The 24,973-nt window shown below is 43.3% G+C and overlaps 3 protein-coding genes across 3 annotated transcripts in view; all 3 read right to left on the bottom strand.

The window, feature by feature from the left end:
- oxsr1b (oxidative stress responsive kinase 1b) overlaps positions 1-7,202 on the bottom strand; it is a 48,936-nt gene extending 41,734 nt beyond the window's left edge. The window contains exon 1 of the mRNA XM_080020289.1: positions 6,988-7,202. Coding sequence (XP_079876415.1) covers positions 6,988-7,057 — 70 coding nt within the window. The 5' untranslated portion in view covers positions 7,058-7,202. The remainder of the gene's footprint in view (positions 1-6,987) is intronic.
- Positions 7,203-8,660: 1,458 nt separating this feature from the next.
- myd88 (MYD88 innate immune signal transduction adaptor) lies at positions 8,661-15,134 on the bottom strand. Its single transcript, XM_080020293.1, has 5 exons — positions 14,691-15,134; positions 13,838-13,960; positions 13,040-13,217; positions 10,769-10,860; positions 8,661-10,385 (listed from the first exon to the last, which is right to left on the bottom strand). Exons 1-5 carry the CDS (start codon positions 14,998-15,000, stop codon positions 10,210-10,212), a joined length of 879 nt encoding a protein of 292 aa, XP_079876419.1. The 5' UTR covers positions 15,001-15,134; the 3' UTR covers positions 8,661-10,209.
- Positions 15,135-16,066: 932 nt separating this feature from the next.
- On the bottom strand, positions 16,067-24,462 carry cry-dash (cryptochrome DASH; the record flags this gene model as incomplete). Its single annotated transcript, XM_080020288.1, has 14 exons — positions 16,067-16,513; positions 16,686-16,862; positions 19,526-19,645; positions 20,116-20,273; positions 20,375-20,434; positions 20,553-20,632; positions 20,819-20,908; positions 20,998-21,071; positions 21,160-21,248; positions 22,043-22,191; positions 22,293-22,423; positions 22,522-22,615; positions 23,333-23,505; positions 24,265-24,462. 14 exons carry the CDS (start codon positions 24,460-24,462, stop codon positions 16,406-16,408), a joined length of 1,701 nt encoding a protein of 566 aa, XP_079876414.1. The 3' UTR covers positions 16,067-16,405.
- Between the last annotated feature and the right edge of the window lie 511 nt (positions 24,463-24,973).

Below are 24,973 nucleotides of genomic sequence, written 5' to 3'. Positions count from 1 at the left end.
GTGTGTGTGTGTGTGTGTGCGCACAAAAGCTGCATCGCCACAAAAGGCAGCGTTGCGGTGGCTCTGGTTGTTTTGAAATCATCCCAGACCCTCATCTAATCTGCTAAGCAGCCCCGATGACACGGACACAAAGGCTGAATATCAAGCAGGCTGGACCCGCTGAGCACTGCCTCTCAGAGCCCTGCTGCTTGTTGGCACAACGCTGCTGTACGGCATCTACCACTCCAACAGGGGGAAAAGGAGGAAACAGGGCGTGTTTCTCGTACCACACCGGTTGGATTCAGTGCACATATAGAGGTATCTAGAGTCACCTTAGAGAATGGAGATTTTGCAGACAACTGCAGCCCTTTTACTAGTCTTCCCATCCTGGTCACCGATCGATTCATCAATTAAGTGATTACAACATGACTAATCGTTTAAATACGCACATTAGTAATAAAGAAATAAGTCCTGCATAACATGTTTTCCATATATGTGGATAAATGGCGTATTGTGGCTGAGAACATTTTAAATGGTAGATGTCTGGATCAAATCAAGAGATAAATTGACCTAAATTAAATCAAAAGGATCTGGCTGATGTGCTGTGGTTGAATAAATACCTTGAACTGGGGAAAAAAAAAAAAAGTGAAAAGTGAGTGACAGCGGAACCTACCCGCCCGCCTTCTCACGGCCTAGTGGCAAATGGGAACCTCTGATTTAGCAAATGCATTTATCGATTTCCAAGTACATTTGTCACAGTATATGAAACCAACTGTATGTGTGCCACAGTCACAGCCAGCTAAATAAATTGCTCACATGTAGGGCTTGGCAATTTTGGTAAAAACAAATATCACAATATGTTTAAAAAAATATTTTGATACAATTTAAGGGAAAGATATTTATATACAAGAAATATCTGAGAAACTATTATAATTAATGTGGATATTATAACCAAGCAGATAGAGGCATCTAGGAAATTCAGAAAATGTTATTACTTTACTATAATGTGGTAAAAACAACATTTAACTACAGTATATTGAAATATCACAATAACCAAAATCCAAGAAAAAAAATCTAGTGTCATATCAATATACTGTATTGCCCTACCAACATGGCATCAGGATGGCATGTGGGTAACTTTTACTGTCCCTAAATATTGGGAATCAAGAAGCCTTACATGTTATCTAGTTCAGTGTCATTATTACTCAGGGAGCCAAACTGGTATTTCAAGGACTAATGGTAACAAAGACGATATACTACTAGAGGATTTCTACTTTGTCACAGAATTAGATCAAATGATTGTGAGAGGAGAACAAAATCATATCCAATCACATCCTAATTAGAGATAAGGCCTCATTATGGGATTTTCCGCCCAAACATTGGGCCCCACTGGCTGTATCTGCAGGAGAAGCATTGACAAAATAAGCATGCACTTTAGAAAAAGGAGTCAGTGTTTCCTGTAAGCACAGGACTGTGTTTCGTCTAAACACATCAGGCCATGGGCTGCTTGGCCAGAGGCGTTATCATCTTTCAGTGGCATTGCGGCATCATTTAATTTAGATATTGTAATATGCTGATACACAATTATTTCATCTAAATGAAGGATGGTGAGAAGATAAGGAATAATATTACAGAGGGGGTGTTATTCGAGTTTGAGAACTAGAGTTTCAGCCAATACTTTACCATTTTGTTCAATATAATGAAATTAACAGCTTTCAAATTCTTTAAAATGGGATTTTGACTTGATACTGGAAGCAGATATTGTGCTATCAATTGATGTTGTGGGAAATTTTCCATGACTGTCACGATGATAAATATTTCCATATAGGAAGCTTACAGCTTGCCCTACAGGAAGCTCTCACTGTCTTAAGGACATAAATTTAAGCCTATAACCTTGCAATGAATAAATTGGTCATGCTAGGGTATAGCTTACTTTTTACAATGGATCTAGGCCTAGATCGTCAAATTGTTTGGGCTTTGCCGTAGATATATGTATGTGTATCAAGTTATTTTTAGTACACTAGTAATAAGGTAGATTATTTGAAACAATTTCCCATTTCATACCGTCCAACAGCACATTTTTAGCAATGGTGTTCTTTTAGAACTCATGGGAAGACTTGTGGGAGTTGTGTTAAAATCTCACGTGATGTGTGAAGATCCTCCCTGTCTTATCTAGAATAAATTAATTTGAGTTTATGAAGTATATCGTTTATGAATACATAGAAAGTGATCATGATTTTCTCAAGGGTTGGACACTGCATCCAAGAATATTTGCACTCGGGTACATGAGTGTGAGGTACCTCACATTTGACTCAGTGACCTAGACTGGCCTCCTGGCCAAAAAAGATCCGCTAAATGGAGTAGGTCCATGGAAGCCGCATCAATGTTCTTATTCATAGGCTGTAGCCAATAAGATGGCAGCAGCTCCATGTTTGTCTTCCCTGCCTTCAACAGGCTGGTCCGCAGTGTGACGTCAGCCGCCATTTATTACATTTCCTCTGCATACCTTGCTGACATTCCGCACATTATCCCAAGGTTCAATGAGAAATGTCACACACGGCTAGCAACTGCACCATAAGTCACTCGTTTTTGTCCCCCCTGTCAACATCCCAGAAGACGGGGAAGAGGATCAGTCATGAGGTTGATCTTTTAGTGGACAGAATCTAAAAGGAACTGTGTCACGGGGTGATTGGAGGGATTGATTGGATCATATCGCACATTGCTAAGACGTACAATAGTCATGGCCAGGCAAGGCTAGATAGGGGAAACACAGTGGCTGGTGGCACATATAATGTTTTCCAGTTGTGCCAACAAAAATCATCTGAGGGAGTCCAAGAGGTTGAGCGGCACTCTTTTCCCCCCCTCCACGACTCTCACTCTGTCGAATATGATTCGATCACAATTGAGTCGGAAAAAGTGGGTGTGAACCATGTAACAACAAACCCCACATTCCCCGGGGGAAGTTAGCAAAGCAATAGTTCTGCTGAGCATGCTGGGAATCCAGGACCATCCTCAGAACCCCAGCAGAACCCTCCAGCTAGGATAGCATTCAGATAAGATCTTCTTAAAGCCAGACTCTGGAATTGTCTCTGTTTAACATTCTCTACTTACTCATGATGTTTTCCAACCATGAATAGAATTTTTATGTTGTAATATTAAACCGAATGCTATGTTATGTTTGTTGATTGATAAAGCCAATAAGAATTTTTGCAGTAACAGCAAATCACTACAATATACATAGCTCAAGTGATTTTACTATATGATTAAGGTCTTCTTGGGTTATATTTAAATGTTTGGGGAGGTTATGAAATATGGCTTGGTACAGTTTAACTGGAGGAAACTCTATATAAGATCAAGCCATTCATTCACTTAAAGACAATATGATGAATAAGCAGAAAGTAAGGATAAGTATTAGAAATTCTGGATTGGGGTAGCTTCTTATTCAGTATCCTCCCTTGATTATTTTTGTGTGATCACTAATAGGGGAGCAAACATGACTATTTCATTTCACAGACTGGAGATGGCTCTTTCTAAGTTGCTATTATTGACCAAATGAGTTACAGTAAAGTTCTCTTTATCACTTTTGAGTTTTGAATGGTTCTTACTTATTACTTGCACTGTATTAGCTGGATGATTTGATTTCCCTGCGTTTAACAGGATCAACCATTTTCTTAAGGATTATTGAAGTGAAGTCCATGATAAGGCCAGATAATTGTGCTATTATTGCCTTTACATATTTTAAGTATGTGTATGTGGGTGTAGGTAGGTAGGACAAATATTGGTGCCCAGACACCGTAAATGTAATGCTTAGATTTGAAACAAATTTATTTGGACCACATTGCTGTTGATAAAGGAGGTGTATACATTAATCAACAATTACAACTGCTCCTTCTTGTGTTTGGATTTGCTGTTTTTAATACTGTGATCACATTTACCCAATTATGATTTTCCCCCTCAGCAAACAAATTACTACCACCAGCGAACTATGATTATTTCTGCAACCCTAAACAAACAAACAAAAAAAAACAACTAAAGATACTTTGGCTGCTTTGGTAACTTCTCTTGAAATTTCTGGATTCAAGTCATTTTTTATCACATTTGCTGTTCCCACAGAGTTAGTTCCCTACTTTGTTTTAAGCCAGGGCCAATATGTTAAGTGCAACCTCTTAGGGAAAATGTCAAGATGGTAACTTGAGCAAAACCTGTTTGAGAGAAGTGACCTGACTGCCATGTAATCCCCAGTCCAGAGGAAGAGCTCCTCTGTGTCTTCATCTGGGGCTCAAAGGCCCATTTCCTCAAGCCCACTTTCCGCAATTTCCTCAAACAAACTCCAATGAGGCAACATGTACTCGAGGTCGAAGACAAAATAAAAACTTGAAGCCCATTTTAAAGAAGTAGTCTATTGATCTGGTAGTAGGGTTGTAACAGGAAATTGCAGCAACTTAAGACCATATGCCCAAAGAGAGAGAGAGAAAGATGAAGAGGGAAGAGTGACTTCTAGCAGGGAGAATGTGGCATTAGAATAACAGAATTTTTCTTGTTTAACTTGTTCGCTAAGTGCCATTGGGAGTGGGTCTCAAAGGGGGGGGGAGTACTAATTTTATTTTATATCCCAAAGTTGTCGATGAAACAAAACCTAGTGGGTGATTCTACCACCTAATTTCAACGAGTCGTAAGAAAAGAGATACAACTCAATCTTAAAGTAGAATCGACTTTTTAAAAGGAAAAAAAAAAAAACTGTGGCAATCGGGATTTCACTCTCCTTCTGTGCATTAAAATGCCACAAAACTGGTTTCAATACAAGAGGAGCTTTATCTGTGTGTGCATGTTGGAAAGCAGGGCGTTATACACCCGAGTGCTCCCAGATCAGCCATTCTAAGAAACTGAGGGGAAATGCGCAGCGCAGGTAAGCTAAATACAAGCCTTGAAAAAATACACAGAATGGTTAATTGGGAGTCGACAGAATGGACCTTCTATAAACACTCTCCGCCTCAGGAGACAAGCGCCCACCAGTTGCCCAAAGTAAACCAGGAGCTATGTGAGAATATTTATAGACTTCCACCAACCTAGTGATTAGAAGGGACAATGCTTTGCCTATACCTCATAACATCTCTCTATTCACGAGGAAGTGAGACAAGGGTATGTGATGTCACAACCCAAGATGGACGCTTCCCGAGGAATTGTTCAATCTGTCACCTTCTCTATATCGATCTCATAAAGGCTTGAGAGATTGTTGGGTGGGTTTGGTTAACACATAGACTTCTAAAATACTTTTCAGGTTATATATATATATATATAATCGTATAACTCACATCATTGTTGTAAAATTTGCACCTGTAGCCTTAAACTACATTATAATAACTTTAAGATACATGACGCTTCTTTTTCAATAGGTGGGCATGATAGTTGGAATACAGTGGTAGATAATTCAAAATCAAATATTTTATGTGGAGTTTAATTCCAGCAGAAAATTACCCCAAATTATGCACCCACAGAGGACAGGACCATGACATATTTATAGCCAACATCGTTTTTCAGGGAACAGTCTGGTTTTCCTTCTCCCTGTCCAAAATTTGCAACTAACCCCTTCCCATCGTTTGGATATAGAAGTGTTGTGCCAAAAACAAACATGAAAGCTTTGACAATATTTTACTCTCATTGCCGATGTTGTCTTATGGAGCAGCAAACCAGTGTGAGGCATTGTGCAGGCTAGGATTAGACCACGGATCTAGTTTGCAATGTTTTATTTAAATATGTTGACTGATGACTCTGGTGAACAACACTCATGTTAAATGTACCAGCTTTACACGAATGAGTACTCTGAAAGATTTCCTTTCCAGCAAATACTCAGAGCATCCATCCATTGACACATCATGACAGTCTTCCCTTCCAACTTTGAAGGTTTCACTGACTCTCAACGGCGATGACAGGTTGGACTCTTTTTCTAAGATTGGGTTCTTGATGAGTCACTCAGTAAAAAAAAAAAAAAAGAGTGGTTCCATTTTTTTTTTATTTTGACTCTTCCTCCGTCCGGTTCAGTCGGTATAACGCACGTCGAGCGAGGAAGGACTTCCGGCGGAGTCAGGGGAGTCGGTTCGGCTCTGGGGAAGACAGAATACTCGCAGAGAGAAAAAAAAACAAACAAACCCCCCAAAAAAAAACATTTTAATGTGGTCGGAATGACTGGGGCAAGCGTAGATCTGGAAAATATCTCGCCCTCGTTCAGTGAAAATGCTGTGTGCGAAACACAAAAGTCTCCTGCCAAATCTGTGTATTGTGGGGGGGGGGCAAAGCTCAAGGCGCTTGCTTGAGCACGTTGCTCCATTTTGAACTTGAACTTGAACTTGGCTCACAAATCGAAGGCCCGCGACCGCGCAGACGTCTTGAGGGTCTGGCTGCAGGAACGCCACTGTCGACATACTCGACGCGAACTTATCCACACTGCCACGCCGCTACACGCCGCTCGGGGGCGCCGGGTCCGCACGCAGTCAACTGCACAGCGTAGTCGCGGCGCCAGACGCCGGTGAGTTAAGAAAATAAAATGAAATAAAAAGTACAGTACGACGACCTCAGCGGGCGAGCGAGACGCTGTGATACGTTTCGAGAGGAACTGGGCCCAAACAGTCCCGCCGCGTCATGTATTTATGAGTGACATTTTGAGTTCAAAACAAAACAAAAACAAAACACGAAACACGCGTTTCAATTCAGCCATGTGTGCTGGAGCCTTCGCCCAGCTGTGACCGGAGCGAAGCGAGCGAGCCCCGGCCGCCCGGGTCATTGAAAAGAATCGTCCGCGACACTCGCGTCACTAACTCTCATTCATAACACCGCCTCTATGGGACTGCCGGCGGTGGTGGTGGTGGTGGGGGGGAATAAAAATAACCCCAAAAACGTGTGCGTCCTCACCGATATCGCAAAAGACAACAGACGCCTTTCGCGAGGCGGGTTGTACTGCGAATCGAGGACCGCGCTGGGCACAGTGAACTAGCAGGAGACCAACGGACTTACCGATAACCTCCTGTAGCTCGTAGTCATCCTTGTTGATGGACCAGGGTTGGGAGCTCAGGTCCTCCGACATGGCTGAGGAGGGGTTTCGTTGAGGGCCGTGCTTGTCCGTAGAACGTCGAATCCGAGAAAAAAAAGAAAAAAAAAACCGGGAGTTGAAAATGATTTGAAAGTAAAATCCCGACGGGAGCGACGAGGGCGACACTTCCCCTTCTTTCTTCACGGATCCCGCAGCGGCGCTCCTCCTGTCATTCCCAAAGTTTGACACTCGCCGACGACCACGCCCACCCGCATTCCTTCCGAGCCGATGTGGGCCCGCCGAGCGGCCATGTTGGGTGCGGCTATTGCCGCGACACCGACGGCGGCGGTCAGTTGCGCGGGGTGGCGTTACGGGGGGTTATTTTAGAACAATAACGTTACGTTTTGTCTGTTATGGAAATACTTTGTGTTTCATTTTTATTTATTTATTTATTTTTTTTTATCTTGCGATAAAATAAGCCCAATAAATGCAGATATTCGTTGAGGTTGTGCCACACTTTCAATGGCGGCCAGCGTGAGTCACTCGAGGGGGCGTGTCCTTCCGCGGACGTTCCTGCGCTGCTATTGGACGATATCACGCTCCAGTCCTTAGTGACTGTCGTTGTTTCACGGGCCAGCCCAGTGCTGCATTCCATTGGAACTCAGAAATCGGCATTCAGACATGGCACTGACTCCCTTCCGACGTCAATGCGTTGTATTTGGCTCCGTTCTGGAAAACGCGGAAGAATGGGGTCAATTCGTGCTTGTGTCAGTTGTATTGTACGCTTGCGCATTATACGAGCTGCAAACGTATAGCAAAACAACACGAAAAACTCCACAGTATTTTAGATCGAGGTGATACGCGTTTTCCAATAAGACAGTATGCAAAGGGAATTGTGTTGCCTGCGCCTGTGACGCCGGGTCTGTTGTCTGGGTACACTCGTGGCAGCCTGATCCGCCGAGAAATTCCGCCGTTTCATTGCACTTTTCCGAGTTGGAGCATGGGGTTTTTCCGAGTTCCGTGGTCGAATGGAATGCAGCACTAATTCCGGTTTACGACATCGGAACAGCGCCCCCTCTGGCGGTTTGCCGCAGAACGCGTGCGGACAGGCGGCCACGGAGCAATGACGACACATGGCGGAGCGTGGATGCACGCGCCGTGCTATTTTTTTTTATTTTTTTTAAATACACGATATAAAATCAATGGCTTCCAATCCAGCCGATCGATGTTTAAACACGTTTGAAAAATGATAGGTCAATTGGACGTTTTTGTTACGTGTGAGGTCCACCCAGAAACGGTTTTACATTCACTCCGGTATTGCCCACATGGTGTGTGAAGATCGTCGGCGTTCGATCATTGATATGTATGGTCATTTTGCTTTATTTTGGAAATACGTCTTTTTTTTTTTTTATTGTTTAGTGTTTTTTCATTGATTCAAGTATATATAAAAAAAAATGTGAATTCCACAAATGAAACTGATTAACTTTTTAATAAGTATAATATATTCCTTAGATACTGTACATCAGGCTGTTCTGTTTAAGTATTATAATGTGTTCCGATCCTAATAATTAAAAAAAAGACAATTGAGGAGGAAAAAAAACCCCAAATAAATCAATTTGAAACTTGAGCATTATCAGTATGACGTAACACAGACACGATTTGTTTAGGTATTTATTGGAACTTAAAATGAGTGAAAAAGACCCTTTGAAAAAGACCAAAACACCTAAAAACAGAATTTGCATATCAAGCATCGTTGCTAAAAGTTAGAGAGAGCGAGAGAAAGAAGAAAAACAGACAAAGCCGAGCTCTTGAAGGTGAACGACAGAGCTGCTGCACCACGGCAACAGGAAGCGTCACTTATCGCTCAGAGTCCAAATCGGTGCATCAACAGGAGGAAGTGGTAAACACAGGACCCGTCCAGCTCAATACATGCAAACACACACTGCAGCGGGTTTAAAAAGTGACGCTCCTCCTTATGAAAACCCAATTCTCTGGAGCACAGTCATACACATCCATACACTATGTACACATCGGGAACACGGCCCTGCAGTTTGGGATTCATCGTGATGTTTTTTTCCGGAGACTTGTGACCGACATCACGTCATCGGTGCAAACACAATAAGGCACATAAACAAATAATTCAAGGAATGTATTAAAACGACAGAGCTGATATTGAGCTGGTAAATCACCCTTTAACCTTTAGGCTCGATCAAAGTCCTTTGATCCAATGTACAGAAAGTGGATTTTGCCATCAGATTGCCACGCACCGCCACCGAAATTGCTCCTGCCAATGCCCCGTCGGGTTGTAACGGGCTGGTCTTGCAGCAACATTTCACTGCCATGTAAGTGCATTTTGCGCTGTATTTTCGAAAGTCTTCCGCCACCTAGTTCCATGCCGAGAGCCACTCCCAGCAAATCAGATAAAAGATCAGTGTTCTGATCCAGTTATGCTTTTTTCGAACATGCATTAATACATTTTGTCTCTATCCATTCTATGTCATGATCCACTCTTTATGAATTCTGTTTTTTTTTCCCTTCACCAGCCTCACTGTGGATTCTCTATGAGGAAAAGGGGCAACACGGCGTATTGATGTGTTAAGGTATTGCAAGTATACAATTAATAAAATCTCATCGTTTTGACACACTCTTGCAGCCCTGCAGGCCACTCGGCCTTTGCAGAGAGCGAGAGACTGGGTCAGTAATGGCTGGATCCGCTAAGTGAGCTTAAGGTTACCTCGCAGTGGAATTTCCCTTTAGCGGAACTGGTGTTGCCCGTTCAGAACGGCTGCATCGCAGGGGTAGGCAAATCGATACCAAAAGTATGGATACTCCCGAATACTACGTCTCGCTTTGAAGATTGATTCTAGCGTCAATAGGATCGATACCAAAAAAATAAATAAAATTAAAAAAGGAGTTTCTTTCAATATATTTTCTCATTTGCGCTTTCCCGGTGCCCGTCACCAGGAGGGGAACGGGAGATCTGCGTGACCGCCGCAAACGCCGGTAGAAAGCTGTTCACAAAGCCCCGCCCCCGCTGCTGCACAGAGCGGAGCGGCCCGTCCCGCATCCAAATTGCACCAAATTTCGACGCCGCACCTCCTTGGGTCCCCAGCGACACACCCGCCAAGTGTGAAGTAGATCGGTGAACGGTTGTCGAGATAATCGAAGGGCATACAAACAGAGACTAGACAGACAGATTTCTCCTTTTATCGTTCGGTGCTCTGCATCGATGGCAGAGAGAGGGCTTTGGCGAGCCGAACCCAGAACCAGGACTGGGTGCACGGGCGGGTGTAGTCACAAATGGTGAGGAAGCGCAGGATGCTGGGGAACGGCTTCTTCATAGATTTGTAAACCACTGGGATGAGACGCCTGCTGCGAGCTCCTGTAATGGTTGATTACAGAGAAAAAACGAATAACATAACATGAGGGTTAAAAAGAAAAAATACCCGAACACCTCAAAGCGAACTCCGATTTGAATCTTTCACATGAGAAGTTCATCTGCTTCACACGAAGAGAGGAAACCACGCAGGAAATCTGATCACCTATCGGTGTGAAAGCTACACAATTTTACCAGGTTGAAATACGGACGAAACAATCAAAACAACGCTAAGATTCAACTTAACGAAATAATGAACAGAGACGGCAGGAGAAAGTGGCAAATGCGCGGAGTCAATCTCACAGAAAACTGAGTAAGGAGTATTCTGCGTGTAAGCCGCGCGAGTGTTGGCGTCGCGCCGACCTTTATATGCGAGTAGGAATTCTTACCGGGACAGAGGCTGAGGGCAAACTTGGTCTGAAAGTCACAGGCATCGCTGTCCAGATACTCGTCAGAGATCACCACCACCATCCTCTTACACCTGAGCCACACAGGGGGGGAAAAAAAACCCATCTCCATTTCAACACGTTCCACAGTCCGGCTGCCACACGCAGATAGAACGGCTGCATAGTAGACGATTGTTGTTGAAGAGGAACAGGCGTAGTTGGCCCGTTCCTTAATAAGCCCCGAGTTCCTAAATAACAGCCGTTTCACCTCTGCACGCGCTGTAGGTGTGCACGCGGCAGGTTTGGCCCTAGGAATCCAAGGAACAATTTTTAAAAATATAAATAAATAAAGTACATTTGCTACCGCTTAATCCGCTGTTTTCCAGTGCTATTGACATTGCAGGGTTGTTGCGCCCACCTGCCAAAATGTGCGACACTATTCTTCCTGTGTATTTTACTACACATCTAAAAGACGAGTGTATCCAACGATGGGAAGACCGTAGCTTGCCACAAGGAAAATATGTCACGGACCAACCTTCAGGTATTTAAAAAAAAAAAAAAAAAAAAAAAACAACAACATTTTGACAGGACACCCCTTTGCGTGTAACACCGGCAATGAAAAATAGCTCCATTGAACAGGTAGTTTAGCAATAAAAACAAATGTATTAAAAATAAATATTTATACATTACTCACAAAAAGTTAGGGATATTTGGCTTTCGGGTGAAATTTATGGAAAATGTAAAAAGTTCACGCTACAGTGATATTATATCATGAAAGTAGGGCATTTAAGTAGAAGCATGCAATGGTGATTTCCTCATCTCAAACAATTTCTTGAAACAAAAGCCAACAACAGTGGTGGGTTTACCAAAACAAAAAATGTCACTGTCTCAATAACTTGTCATGTGCCCTTGAGCATCAATTACAGCTTGACAACGACGTCTCATACTGTTCACAAGTCATATTATGGTCTGCTGAGGCATGGCACCCCACTCTTCTTGAAGGGCGGCCCTCTGGTCATTGAGGTTCTGGGGTACAGAGTTACGAGCATCTACACGGCGACTCAGCTGATCCCATAGGTTTTCTATGGGATTCAAGTCTGGAGAAAGTGCAGGCAACTCCATTTGAGGTGCCCCAGTCTCCAGCAGCCGTTCCCTAAGGATGCAACCTCGATGAGCTGGAGCATTGTCGTCCATGAAGATGAAATTAGGCCTGTGTTGTTCATGCAGGGGCACAATGACTGAGACTGAGGCCCACTGGTCCCTCGTCCAACGTAAATGCTCCCTGGCCCGTGCAAGACGATGATGCCTGTGCCTGGCGGTGTGGTCAGGTACCCTTGCAGGTCGTCTAGCACACAGACCACGCTGATGTAAACAGTTTCGAATGGTCTGAAGTGACACTTGGGTGCCTCTCACCTCCCTTTAATGTGCCTGGAGTTGAGTGGCATTCATCATCCGGTTCCGCAGGGCACTGTTCACAATGAAGCGGTCATCAGTGTGGGATGTGGCCAAAGGACGTCCACTTCTATACCTTTCTGTGACTCTTCCAGTGTCTCTGTATCTCTGTTGCAACCTGCTGATGACACTCTGTGACACTCTAAGCTCAGTGGTCACTTCCCTCTTGAGAAAATCCTGTTTGAAACCTTGCAATGGCGAGGTACTGTTGATCATTTGTTAGGTGTCGTCTTGGTCTCATGATGTCAAAATGTGAACAGCATGATGAAGAGGACTGTTTAAATACCAATTCTAATTGAACCAGGAAATGTATTGGTCGATTCATGGATCAAACACCTGTTGTGAATTTTGCCGTTCAGCTCCTTGTGAGAGAACAGCAAGTTGTGCAAAAAGTACTGAAACATTGAACAGTTGGACAAGTGCATTCAAAAGTTTAGAGAAGGTCAAATTAAGTTCACCTGTAAAGGTGATAGTGCATTTTAGGTTCATCCTGAAATTTCACCCAAAAGCCGAATTTACCTAACTTTTTGTGAGTAGCGTATATTTGAAGGTGCAAAGTCAGACTTCTGTGGCATCATGTCAGCAGTTCTGCCTGAAATATGGAGTCTTTGCCCTGAACACAGATTGCGGATTTGTCCCCCTCAACTTGCATTGAGCTCCCGATGGTGGGGGCGGAGCCAAGTGTCACGTTTGGAGAAAAGGCTGAAACCCACCCACGCACTGCACGAGGGGCGAGCGCAAAAAAACAAGGATAAACTTCACAAAATCCGGAATATTCCTCTCGGGAGACGGTGCACGAGCCCCGCAACTCTGTTTACCGACCTCTTCTCGATGAGCTCACTGGTGATGGTCCACACACAGGATCCAGGGAGGACGTCCCGGTCGAACACGCACAGTTTCAGCCTGTAGTCCGTCTGCTCCAGCTCCCGGATCATGTCGTTGACGAACTTGAAGTCGCTCTGGCAGTAGCAGATGAAGGCGTCGAACAGCTCTGGCGTACCTGGCTCCCAGTGCAGCGCAAGGAAAAACAATTTTACAGTTTTACAATCTTAAACTTTATACTGAACATTTGCGCATTCCTGCACAAACTGTACAGCTTTATTTAAAAAAAAAAAAAAAAAAAAAAAAAAAAAAAAAGCTTACATATGCTTATATATTTCACCAATATTTTACTTATTGTTTTACATTTATGTTTCACGTATGCACCGAACACCAAGACAAATTCCTTGTTCGTGTAAACTTACTTGGCAGTAATGACTATTCTGATTCTGATTTAAGTGCGACATGGCGCGGACCACCCGAGACGAGATCAAATTAAGACCGAGACTTTATAGGCGAGTCCGAGACCTTAAGGTGGCGAGACCAACTCAAGACCAAAAGGTGTTGAAACTGGAATGGAGTCGCACACCAGAACCGTACCAGTCAAATTTAGCTAAAAATTTATAAATAAACATTATAAATTAAATTGCAGTTCTGGGCTCAAGCAAGAATTTGCACAAATTCCTAACCCTGGACCAGGGGACTTGTTATCGGAGAACAGCAAGTCCCCCGGATCCAGGGTTTTCCACCTCTTCTTCGTGTTAAAGAGACGACCACCGCCGCCGTGCCATGCAGGCTGACCTTCTGGGTGGTCCTCCAGGGTGATGCCTCGACGCTCCAGGCTTCGAGACACACAGCTGTCCACTTCCGGCACCTGGACCGGAGGCTCATTCTTCTTCTCAAGATACTTCTTCACGTCCGCATCTAAAATGGAATAAATGTTTTTTTTTTTTTAAACAATCCATGTACATAGAGTCGGTGTGGTTATTATTAAGGACAATGAAATTAAAGCGGTAATCCATAACATTGTCTGTGTTGGGTGGATGCGACAACCTTCCGTTTCGAAAGTATGCTTCTTCTGATCAGTCGATTCATTTCATATATATTTTTTCCTAGGTCCTTGAGGTGGGTGCAGTATTTTATACCGACCACAACTAGCTACACTGGTTTTTTTGTGGTTTTTTTTCAAATCAAGCGTGGCTTCCTTCCACTTCTTGCACATGCCCGATCGGTGCATTCTTGCCAGGAAAGGCGGCGGACCCCGCCATCAACAATGGCGACGGCATGTAGATGAACACATACAGAACGTAGGCATGCTGAATAGACTGTTCCTGAAGAGGTGTCAGTGAAATAATCTATTGCGTGAGATTTCTTCAACAAAATAACTTTACAGATTACCCCTTCAACTCCTCATTGCGTATTGCCTAACTTCTTGCACAAGCCCGACCATCGCTTTCTTGCCAGGAAAGGCGGACCCCGCCACCAACAAGGGAAACACCATAAAGTGGAAATGTGGAAATATTTCCTGGTTGTTTCTTATGGAGCGGCAGCTAAGTAAATATGGGATATATCACACGTGTTTTTTATTTTTTATTTTTTAAACAAAATAATCTCACGGATTGCCACTTTACCGAACAACAAACCAGCAACCCACCTATCAATGTACGCAGTTCCTCTACTATGTCCTTTCTCTCAGTCTCCTCCAGGATGGAGATCAACTTCCCCACGGAGGCCTCTGGGCAGCGGGCCTGCCAGTCGTCCAGGATGATCCGCGTCGGGTTCCTGGAACCCTCGTAGTTTTTAATCTCCAAATACGAGAAACCCATGATCTCGGCCACGGCCATCCAGTCCGAGGCCACGGCGTTCCGCGGGTTCAGGAACAGAGCCAGCTGCTTTCGGACCGTCACGTTGAGCGCGACCAGCGGGACCTTCAGGAGGTCTGTTTCTGGATTCGCGCAGGCCATTTTAGAGGAAGGAAAAAGAAAAAAAAAAACCCGCTGGAGGGGATTTAATGTTAATATATACTACTGACTTCTTGGAGGCATTGCATAAGTAGCTCCTGCTTTACCTGACAGGGGAATGAGGAAATGCTGTAAAATACTACTTCCCCTTTGACGTGAATGCGTCACACGGAGGGAGGAGTTGGACTAAACTTTTTTTTTTTTTCTATTTCATAACTTTTTATTACAGTACATGTATTTCATCATATTGTATGAGATAATATTCGTCCTTATCAGATGCATTTCATTTATAACCGTTTACTTTCTTCATAACATTCTTTGCTTCCCCGTAATTTGTTTTTTTGAATTTAACTGTTTTTTTTAAATTATTGCTATTATTAGAAGCAGAAGACATAGAAAAGCTTCAGGTACAGTATAATAGAAAGGCCTCATACCTTTTACAAGTATTAATCAGTTTCATTGCTTCTTAGTAAAATTGAAAATTGTTAGAATATTTATTGTAATTATTATTGTAATTTCTTAGTAAAGAAAATATATATATAAGTTGGCCAAAGTCAAAATCACACATTTCCAAAGTAAAACCAAAGTATTAAAAATGGATGAACATGATAAAAGAAAACTAATCTTTCCAACAAAAAAAAAAAAATCTTGCAATACCAGAATAAATGTAAAACGGTTTCCGGTTGAACTTAACAAAAAGTGAAATTCACATCAATATCATTTGCGTTTAACACAACTACGAGGTCCACATTCTAAATTACTCTTAATTGTTATCTCCAGTTTAGGGGTGACCTAAAACCAGACAACTTCTGCTCTGATGAAGTATTATAATATTATTGTTCGTCAATAGAATCGTCTGCTGCAGATAATCCTGATATGCAGAAATGTTTCTGTTCCCCTTTCTTGTCAGCACCACAGGCTGCTCTGAATAGAAAAGCACCCCACGCCCGCTAAAAATATCACACTAGTGACAATAATAGGGATAAATCCGATGACTCTTGAAATGTAGTGTTTGATTACAAATGTTTAATTAAACAGTTTCATGCATAAAAACATTGGCATCCTCTAATTTGGTACAATATCACTTTATTAGGGTTATGAATGACAAAAATACAACAACAAAAAAAGCTCTTTGAAAAGACATTGCACAGAAAAGTAAATACTCCCTATTCCATAGCCTTAAAACGAGGCCACATTATGGTCTGCAGAAAGCTTCAGTGTTTCACTGAAAACTTTGAACAAATATAAATAGAACAGAGTGACACAATTTAGAGAGTCAAACATATTCCCCCGAAAAGCTCAATCACAGAACTTGTTGTGATCATCGGACAGAGATTAAAACTGGTCCAATTTGGCACCGCAAAGAAACAAAACGCTCCATATTCTAGTATTTTGGCGTGAGGTTTCGTCACCAGTTTTTACTTTTGGAAAAATAGAAATCGATGCCTCTGTCTTTGTGTTGTCTTGGGGTGTCGGACGGGCCCTTTCTCCCTCTTGCAGATGGACCAGAGCCACTCTGAAAAATGTAAATATAACTGTGTTCATATAATGTGACAACAGTGACCTGAAGTTTGACGGTTTCCTATGAATTTTCCATCCTTCCTTGTACCCAATGTGAATTTTCCAACCGTACTACACCTCCAGCCACAACCTTACCTACATTGATAAAAACTACAAACAACACCCACCTGTTTCCTGTTTGCGTGTCTGCTCCACTCAGACTGCATGATGACGGGGGAGGGGTAGGTACCGTTGAGGGAAACTTGAGCGTGCGAAAGAGCGGCGCTGCTGAGGGCCCACGGCGTGTGCACATCACCTCCCTTGATGCCTTGCAGCTCTGGAAGCCATCGCCTCACGTAGTCCCCCTGTCCCCCAAAACACATTTTAAACAATTAAGAGTGCAGAGGGCTTGAATGGAAATTCGCATGAGAGCTCTTTGCTCATGCAGATCTCCTCTAGAGCAGTGATGTTTTGGGGCTGTCGCTGGGCAACACGGACTTTCAACTCCCTCCAAAGATTTTCTATGGGGTTGAGATCTGGAGACTGGCTAGTCCACTCCAGAACCTTGAAATGCTTCTTACGAAGCCACTCCTTCGTTGCCCGGGCGGTGTGTTTGGGATCATTGTCATGCTGAAAGACCCAGCCACGTTTCATCTTCAATGCCCTTGCTGATGGAAGGAGGTTTTCACTCAAAATCTCACCATACATGGCCTCATTCATTCCCTTTGCAGAAAAACAGCCCCAAAGCATGATGTTTCCACCCCCATGCTTCACAGTAGGTATGGTGTTCTTTGGATGCAACTCAGCTTTCTTTCTCCTCCAAACATGACAAGTTGATGTTTTTACCAAAAAGTTATATTTTGGTTTCATCTGACCATATGACATTCCCCCAATCCTCTTCTGGATCATCCAAATGCTCTCTAGCAAACTTCAGACGGGCCTGGACATGTACTGGCTTAAGCAGGGGGACACGTCTGGCACTGCAGGATTTGAGTCCCTGGCGGCGTAGTGTGTTACTGATGGTAGCCATTGTTACTTTGGTCCCAGCTCTCTGCAGGTCATTCACTAGGTCCCCCCGTGTGGTTCTGGGATGTTTGATCACCGTTCTTGTGATCATTTTGACCCCACGGGGTGAGATCTTGCGTGGAGCCCCAGATGGAGGGAGATTATCAGTGGTCTTGTATGTCTTCCATTTTCTAATAATTGCTCCCACAGTTGATTTCTTTACAACTAGCTGCTTACCTATTGCAGATTCAGTCTTCCCAGCCTGGTGCAGGTCTATAATTTAGTTTCTGGTGTCCTTTGACAGCTCTTTGGTCTTGGCCATAGTGGAGTTTGGAGTGTGACTGTTTGAGGTTGTGGACAGGTGTCTTTTATACTGATAACGAGTTCAAACAGGTGCCATTAATACAGGTAACGAGTGGAGGACAGAGGAGCCTCTTAAAGAAAAAGTTACAGGTCTGTGAAAGCCAGAAATCTTGCTTGTTTGTAGGTGACCAAATACTTATTTTACAGAGGAATTTACCAATTAATTCATTAAAAATCCTACAATGTGATTTCCTGGATTCTTTCCCCCATTCTGTCTCTCATAGTCGAAGTGAACCTATGATGAAAATTACAGGCCTCTCTCATCTTTTTAAGTGGGAGAACTTACACAATTGGTGGCTGACTAGATACTTTTTTGCCCCACTGTGTGTGTGTGTGTGTGTGTGTGTGTGTGTGTGTGTACACACACACACACACACACACACACACACACACACACACACACACACACACACACACACACACACACACACACACACACACACACACACACACACACACACACACACCTTTTGAATGCACTTGTCCAACTGTTCAATGTTTCAGTACTTTTTGCACAACTTGCTGTTCTCTCACAAGGAGCTGAACGGAAAAATTCACAACAGGTGTTTGATCCATGAATCGACCAATACATTTCCTGGTTCAATTAGAATTGGTATTTAAACAGTCCTCTTCATCATGCTGTTCACATTTTGACATCATGAGACCAAGACGACACCTAACAACTGATCAACAGTACCTCGCCATTGCAAGGTTTCAAACAGGATTTTCTCAAGAGGGAAGTGACCACTGAACTTTGAGTGTCACAGAGTGTCATCAGCAGGTTGCAACAGAGATACAGAGACACTGGAAGAGTCAGAGAAAGGCATAGAAGTGGACGTCCTTTGGCCACATCCCACACTGATGAGCGCTTCATTGTGAACAGTGCCCTGCGGAACCGAATGATGAATGCCACTCAACTCCAGGCACATTAAAGGGAGGGGAGAGGCACCCAAGTGTCACGTCAGACCACTCGAAAAACCGTTAACATCAGTGTGGTCTGCGTGTTAGACGACCTGCAAGGGTACCTGACCACACCGCCAGGCACAGGCATCATTATCTTGCATGGGCCAGGGAGCATTTACGCTGGATGAGGGACCAGTGGCCTCAGTGCTGTTCTCTGATGAAAGTCGATTCATGTTGAGCAGAAATGATGGCCGCCAACGATGTTGGAGACGTCAAGGAGAGCGCTATGCATCAGCCACTGTTGTCACCAGATGAGCCTTTGGTGGTGGTGGTGTTACAGTGTGGGCAGGTGTGTCTAGTCAATACAGAACTGCCCTACACTTTGTGAATGGTACAGTGACAAGCCCATACTACCTGAATAACATCATTAATCCAGTCATTGTGCCCCTGCATGAACAACACAGGCCTCATTTCATCTTCATGGAGGACAATGCTCCAGCTCATCAAGGTCGCATTATAAGGGAACGGCTGCTGGAGAATATATATATATATATATATATATATATATATATATATATATATAAAAAACTGACCTATATACTACTGCCCCCCAATATTTCAAATCAATATTCAATCCCAACGTATTATTTTCCCAACATACTGCACAAGCTGTATTAGAGTCAGAATGATGCAATATTCCCAAACCGTTCCAAAGGTTGAGGAAACAAAATTTGTGCTTATGTAAAGTGAAACTTACATTATTGTCATAGTCCAGCCCTTGCTTGACCATGTTGAACTTCCTGTTCTCCCTGGGGTCGTTTCCTACTCCGGCACTGTACAGCCAGTTGCCATAGTTACTGCAGACATCGTAGTCAATCTGGGGGAAAGGAGGAGAAAACGTTGAAATATCACACAGTCGTCAACTAATCCAAAGATAAATAAACACATTAAGATGTAGAAGGGCAATATGGATATTTATATAATTATATAATGAGAATAATATATAATTCTCACTTAATCGTGACACAGGCTTCATCATATTGAACAATATTGTAATATTTCATTGTAATAGCAGACCCAAACAACTTTTTTCTAAATAAACTTCAGAAACATTTGAAACCTCATATAGTGAGACATTTTACATCATGTCACCATACAGTTCATTTAATGTCATGACGAAAACCAGTGAAATATGATAAACACTGCTGAATTATCGCCCCGTTTAATCAAACGTTTTGTACTCAGCGAACAATTTAAACGCATCACATGAAATATGTATAAAGGGGAAAAGCGACGGACGCCATTTTAGACTCAAATTGGCATTTAAAGCCGGACAGAAGCACTCACAAGCAGGTATTCAAACCACTCTGCTCCCATCCTCCAGTCCAGCCCCAGGTCCTTGGTGAGGAAGCTGGCCACATTCTGTCGCCCCCTGTTGGACATGAAGCCCGTCGCGGCCAGCTCCCTCATGTTGGCGTCCACGAAGGGCACCCCCGTGCGTCCCTCTGCCGCAACGAGGAACATTTTATGAGCGTTGAAAATGATCCACACGCAAGCACCGACATTAAAAGTGCCTTCATCATTTTGCACCCACGACACTACAAACCTTTCCAGGCATTGAAAAGCTCCGTATCTTTTTTCCATGGAACAGACTTCCCTTGAAGTCCTAAATATAAAGCAGCATGAAGTAAGTTTTCATCCATATGAGGTTTGTATAAAAACGACAAACAATTTCAAAAAATTAAAAAATAAAACATTTTCTTTTTAGAAATAAACGACTTTACCGTTGACGTGGAACATTTTGTCTCCATACTTGGCACCCACAAACTTGAAGTAATCCCTCCACAGAAGCTCAAAAATGACCCTGAATACAGATTTACAATTATGATTCAAGCAGCAAATTGGGGTTTTGTTGAACCAATTTACATCCCGAAGAAGTGAAATAATTGCTTTTTCTTTTTTTTTATGGTTTTGAGTCATTTTTTAAAGGGCGCTACTCTTGTATCAGCCATCTTGAACCATATCTAGTATTTCATAAGTACAGAATTACCAGTATGTGCTCTGATTGGCTGTCCGCTCGCTCTCGTACTTCTTAATCTGGTGGTAGATGTACCGGGGGGAAATGCAACCCATTGCTAGCCTACAAAAGTTAGAGGATAAGTTGGGGAAGTCACAAATAAATTATATTACACAGCAATTATATCATAAAAACTTCGAAACGCCACTTACCACGGGGCAAATTTAGTGGAATAGTCCACACCAATTAAGCCGTTTCGAGTTTCCTTGTACGTTGCGACCGCATCCTATACGACGCAATAGAAAAATTTATGTGGGCGATAAAAAAAATTTAAGAGACACCAAACAGTGGATGTGATGGGAAGCCACGCTCACTGTGTCCCAGACGTAGTGTTGGAGTCTGGCCAGAGCCTGACTCTCTCCTCCGGTGCAGGGGAAGGCCGAGCGAGGATCAGCCACAGGATCTAACAAGATTTTCAAGGTTGTTGTTGGTAGATGTGATTTACTCCAAAACCTCCAGATCAAATAGTTACAGAGAGAACAGTGAAACTAGAACCAGAACAGTCATTGTAGTTAATTCTCTAGTGGTGAAGTTTAACTGTTCAAGATTCAAGATTTTTATTTGTCACATACATATACATACTTTCATACATATATGCAGTGAAATGTAATAAAGTAATAAATGTAATAAAGTAATAAATGTAATGAAGTTGGTCATGTTGCTGGGGACCCGCTTGGAACCTATGGAACTACTGACCCGCATGATCATATTAGGGCAAATAAGCAAGTCGGTGCTAGATTGCTGATACTTATAAGGAAAACTCAGCAGTTTGGTTCGTTCCGGGTCAATAGAATGTGATAAGACAACGGTCCATTAATTCACGGGATCAATTAATAATATATCAAAGAATGACATCAAATAATATATAATTAAATAATATATACTGGATTATAAATTCCAATAAATAATAAATTACTTATTTGAAATATAATATATACTATAATACATAATAAAATATTATATAAAAATAATTAATAAATAACAAAATTGAGAAACACATGAGAGAAATCGATCTTGCTTTGTAGTAAATAAAAAAAAAAAAAGATCAGAAAATGAAGTTTTTTACTTTAATATGTGACATCTAAGATAGGGCTCTTAGTATCAAATCTCAACCCAGAACCCTATTTCAACCCATCATCAGTCCATTGTTAAATACAAGAAATACAATTTGTATGAAATCTAACATTGCCTCCCTACCTGTCTGGTCCAGGTCCTGGGCTGTGGGGATGGGTCCCTGGTCCAGCCCCGGGGGCAGCGGTCTGAGCTCCCCGGGGGTTGGGACCAGAGGTCTGACCCGGCCCTGGGTCTCCACCGCCTTCCGAAACTGTGTGTAGACGTCAGGCAGTCTAAAAGCAGGCAGGAAGAGTGACAAGACCTCTCAGGTAAACGTCCCCAGCGCTCCTTCCCATCATCGGAAACCTTTTCGAAAGACATGCTCCTTCCTCACCTGGAGGGAGGCCGGAACGGAAGATCATCCCTGTGGTAAAGAGTGGAGCCCCAGCAGGTGTGAACTCTGACCTTCATCCGGGCGCAAACATCCCTCACCGCCCTCTCAACATGCCGCTCCTCAGAGGCCACCTGGAACACGTGAAAGAAGTCAGATATTAACAAAATATGAACATACTGCAGTCATGAAGATGTTCCAAGAGCAGAGACTTTATTTAATTCTAACCCACCTCCTCGTGGAAGGCCACGGCGCTAACGGAGCCCAGTTTCTGAATGAGTTCAACCACGACATCTTCTGGTTTCCCCCGCCTCACTACCAGGGTACTGTACCGCAGGAGCACACGCACACGCACGAGCACACGCACACGCACACGCACACGCACACACACACACACACACACACACACAGTCACCCCTGTTAGCGTTGTGCCAAGCAAGCTGCATCCTGAGTTGGAGGGGGTCGGCTGGCTGGCCATGAGTGACTTCCCCCCAAAAACCGAACAGGACAGAGTGAATTGTGGGAAAGTTGTGGCTCTGACATGAATGTAAACATGACCCGTGTGTGTCCAGGTGTGTCCTGATCCTGTGTTGTTGGGAACTAAATACTAGAGAGCCTTTTGGTTTACCCGTATAGGGCCAAATACCGCATGTGGTCGGACCAGAGATGGGCGACGCATCAATATAAATATCGATATTGTGACACGAGACGCCATATCGTCTGAGATTTTTATAATATCGTAATATAGAATATCATCAAATCGTCGTGTTTTACTGCTCTTTAGGTCCGTATTACAGTAAAATAATGCACATTTCTGAATTTTGTAGACTGTTCTGGATGTTCTAATCAATGCCCCGACCTGCTTGGTCATAATATCCACATTACTAATCATTTCTTGTGTGTGTGTGTGTGTGTGTGTGTGTGTGTGTCTCTATATCTAACGAAAAAAACCAAGTCGTCTCCAAATATAAAATTGTCAATATGGTAATAGTGATATTTGAGTTTGTCGCCATCGCCCAGCCCTCGGCGGCGTCCCTGCGCACCTCCCCCGCTCCAGCAGCGCGCTCCGCAGGTCCCCGACGCCGTCCAGCAGGAAGCGCAGGCGGAAGGGCCCCGTCTTAGGGAGGCCGTAGGCGGACGTCCTCAGGTAATGCCTCGGGTCGAAGCAGTAGAGCGGCACGACGTGCTCGGCGTTCCCCTGGGCCCAGTGGAGGACCTTCCCGGAGAAGGAAACGGGGGAAAGTGACTTACATGGCCGTAACCATGACACTAAACTTTTATGGACTCCATGCTATGGAAACACAAATATACCGGGGGTTGTTTTTTTTATGTGGGAGCGGAGAGTAAACTCCAGTCCACACTGCTATATGTGCTTACTAAGTATATTCGGTTTCAGAGACCATATTTTCAGAGTCCATTTAAACGCAAGTACTTCCAAACGTTCCTCTTTTTCGTGTCACTTCTCCCTCCACCGCTGCACTCCAGCCCAGGCGGTGTCGCCCAGGCGCCGTCAAACGGAAAAGGAACCACAAAAATGGCGGATAGCGCGCAACTCCGCCCGAGGACGACGGCAAAACTACTGCGAGCACAGTCGCGGTCTCATGTCACGCCAACGCTGCCTTAAAACTGGATGCGTTGTTGGACCACAGACGTGTCGTTTGCGTGCGCTCCGTAACGTTGGTTTGGCAAGCGCCATAAATCTGATAATAGTTCACATTTTAAAGAAAACTACAAAAATGGCGGCTTCGCCTTTCGTAAGGCTGGCAAGCAAAACTGTTATAAGACAATTAATACCTCAATATAATAATTCGCACATGAATTTTTTTGAAAGAAATCAAATTACAAAAAAAATAAAATAGCGTATATAAACGTTTACTCGAGTCGACCGTGTCCGTGGCGTCGACGCGGAATGGTTTCCAGCCAGAAAACGAACGTTACTGTTCCGCGAGGGACGGCGAGTGCGTGCGGTCGTTACCTCGTGGTCGTGGAGCCGCAGGTCGTTCCGCAGGAGACAGACGACCGTGCGTGCGGCGGACATTTTCCAACTCGACCGCGGGGCCCTGATAAGGCAACTTAAAAAAACGGATGATCGACGACAGTAGCTCACACACCGACGCGACCTCCAGTCTTCTGCCCGCCTGCGTGCGTGCGTACCTCGGCCGCGCTGGGTCATACGAAACGCCGCGTCGAGGTGGGTTTCAGGTTCCCTTCTGCGGCTTGCGTGGCATTTCACGTTCGTGTGGTTTTGTTAGGAATGGAACAACAACTCGCATTTTATAAACGGGGAAGTAATATGAACATTAAAAAAAAAACAACAAATGATTCTATGATAAATATAATATGTAAATATAATAAGGCAAAAGTTACAGGCCTACACCCCACGGCGTTTCTCATCACGTAATGACAGAGTCCGTTTGAAAGTTGTATCTTCATTTGTTATGAGAAATATACAGTATATACCAATTATTGCCGCTTTCGCCATAACTTCTATTTAGATAAATCATACATAAGAAATATTTAAATAGGAGAAATAGACAGTGGCAGCATATATATATATATATATATATATATATATATATATATATATGATAAATTAAGCTTATTTTGTAAGATAAATTACAATATATATTAGAATTTTATTATTATATTTTACACTGAATTCCCTTTATTTTCCATTTTGTCAC

This window comes from Zeus faber (assembly GCF_960531495.2).
Source record: "Zeus faber genome assembly, chromosome: 19".
Classification (NCBI taxonomy): domain Eukaryota; kingdom Metazoa; phylum Chordata; class Actinopteri; order Zeiformes; family Zeidae; genus Zeus; species Zeus faber.
This window is presented reverse-complemented; position numbering and strand designations above follow the sequence as displayed.

Coding starts and splice junctions, on each gene's coding strand:
- myd88 (XM_080020293.1), bottom strand. CDS start 15,000: ATGGCCTGCGCGAATCCAGAAACAGACCTCCTGAAGGTCCCGCTGGTC. Junction 13,218..13,837: donor CCTGGAGGACCACCCAGAAG/GTCAGCCTGCAT, acceptor ACTGGGAGCCAG/GTACGCCAGAGCTGTTCGAC. Junction 10,861..13,039: donor AGTGAGCTCATCGAGAAGAG/GTCGGTAAACAG, acceptor TGTGTGGCTCAG/GTGTAAGAGGATGGTGGTGG.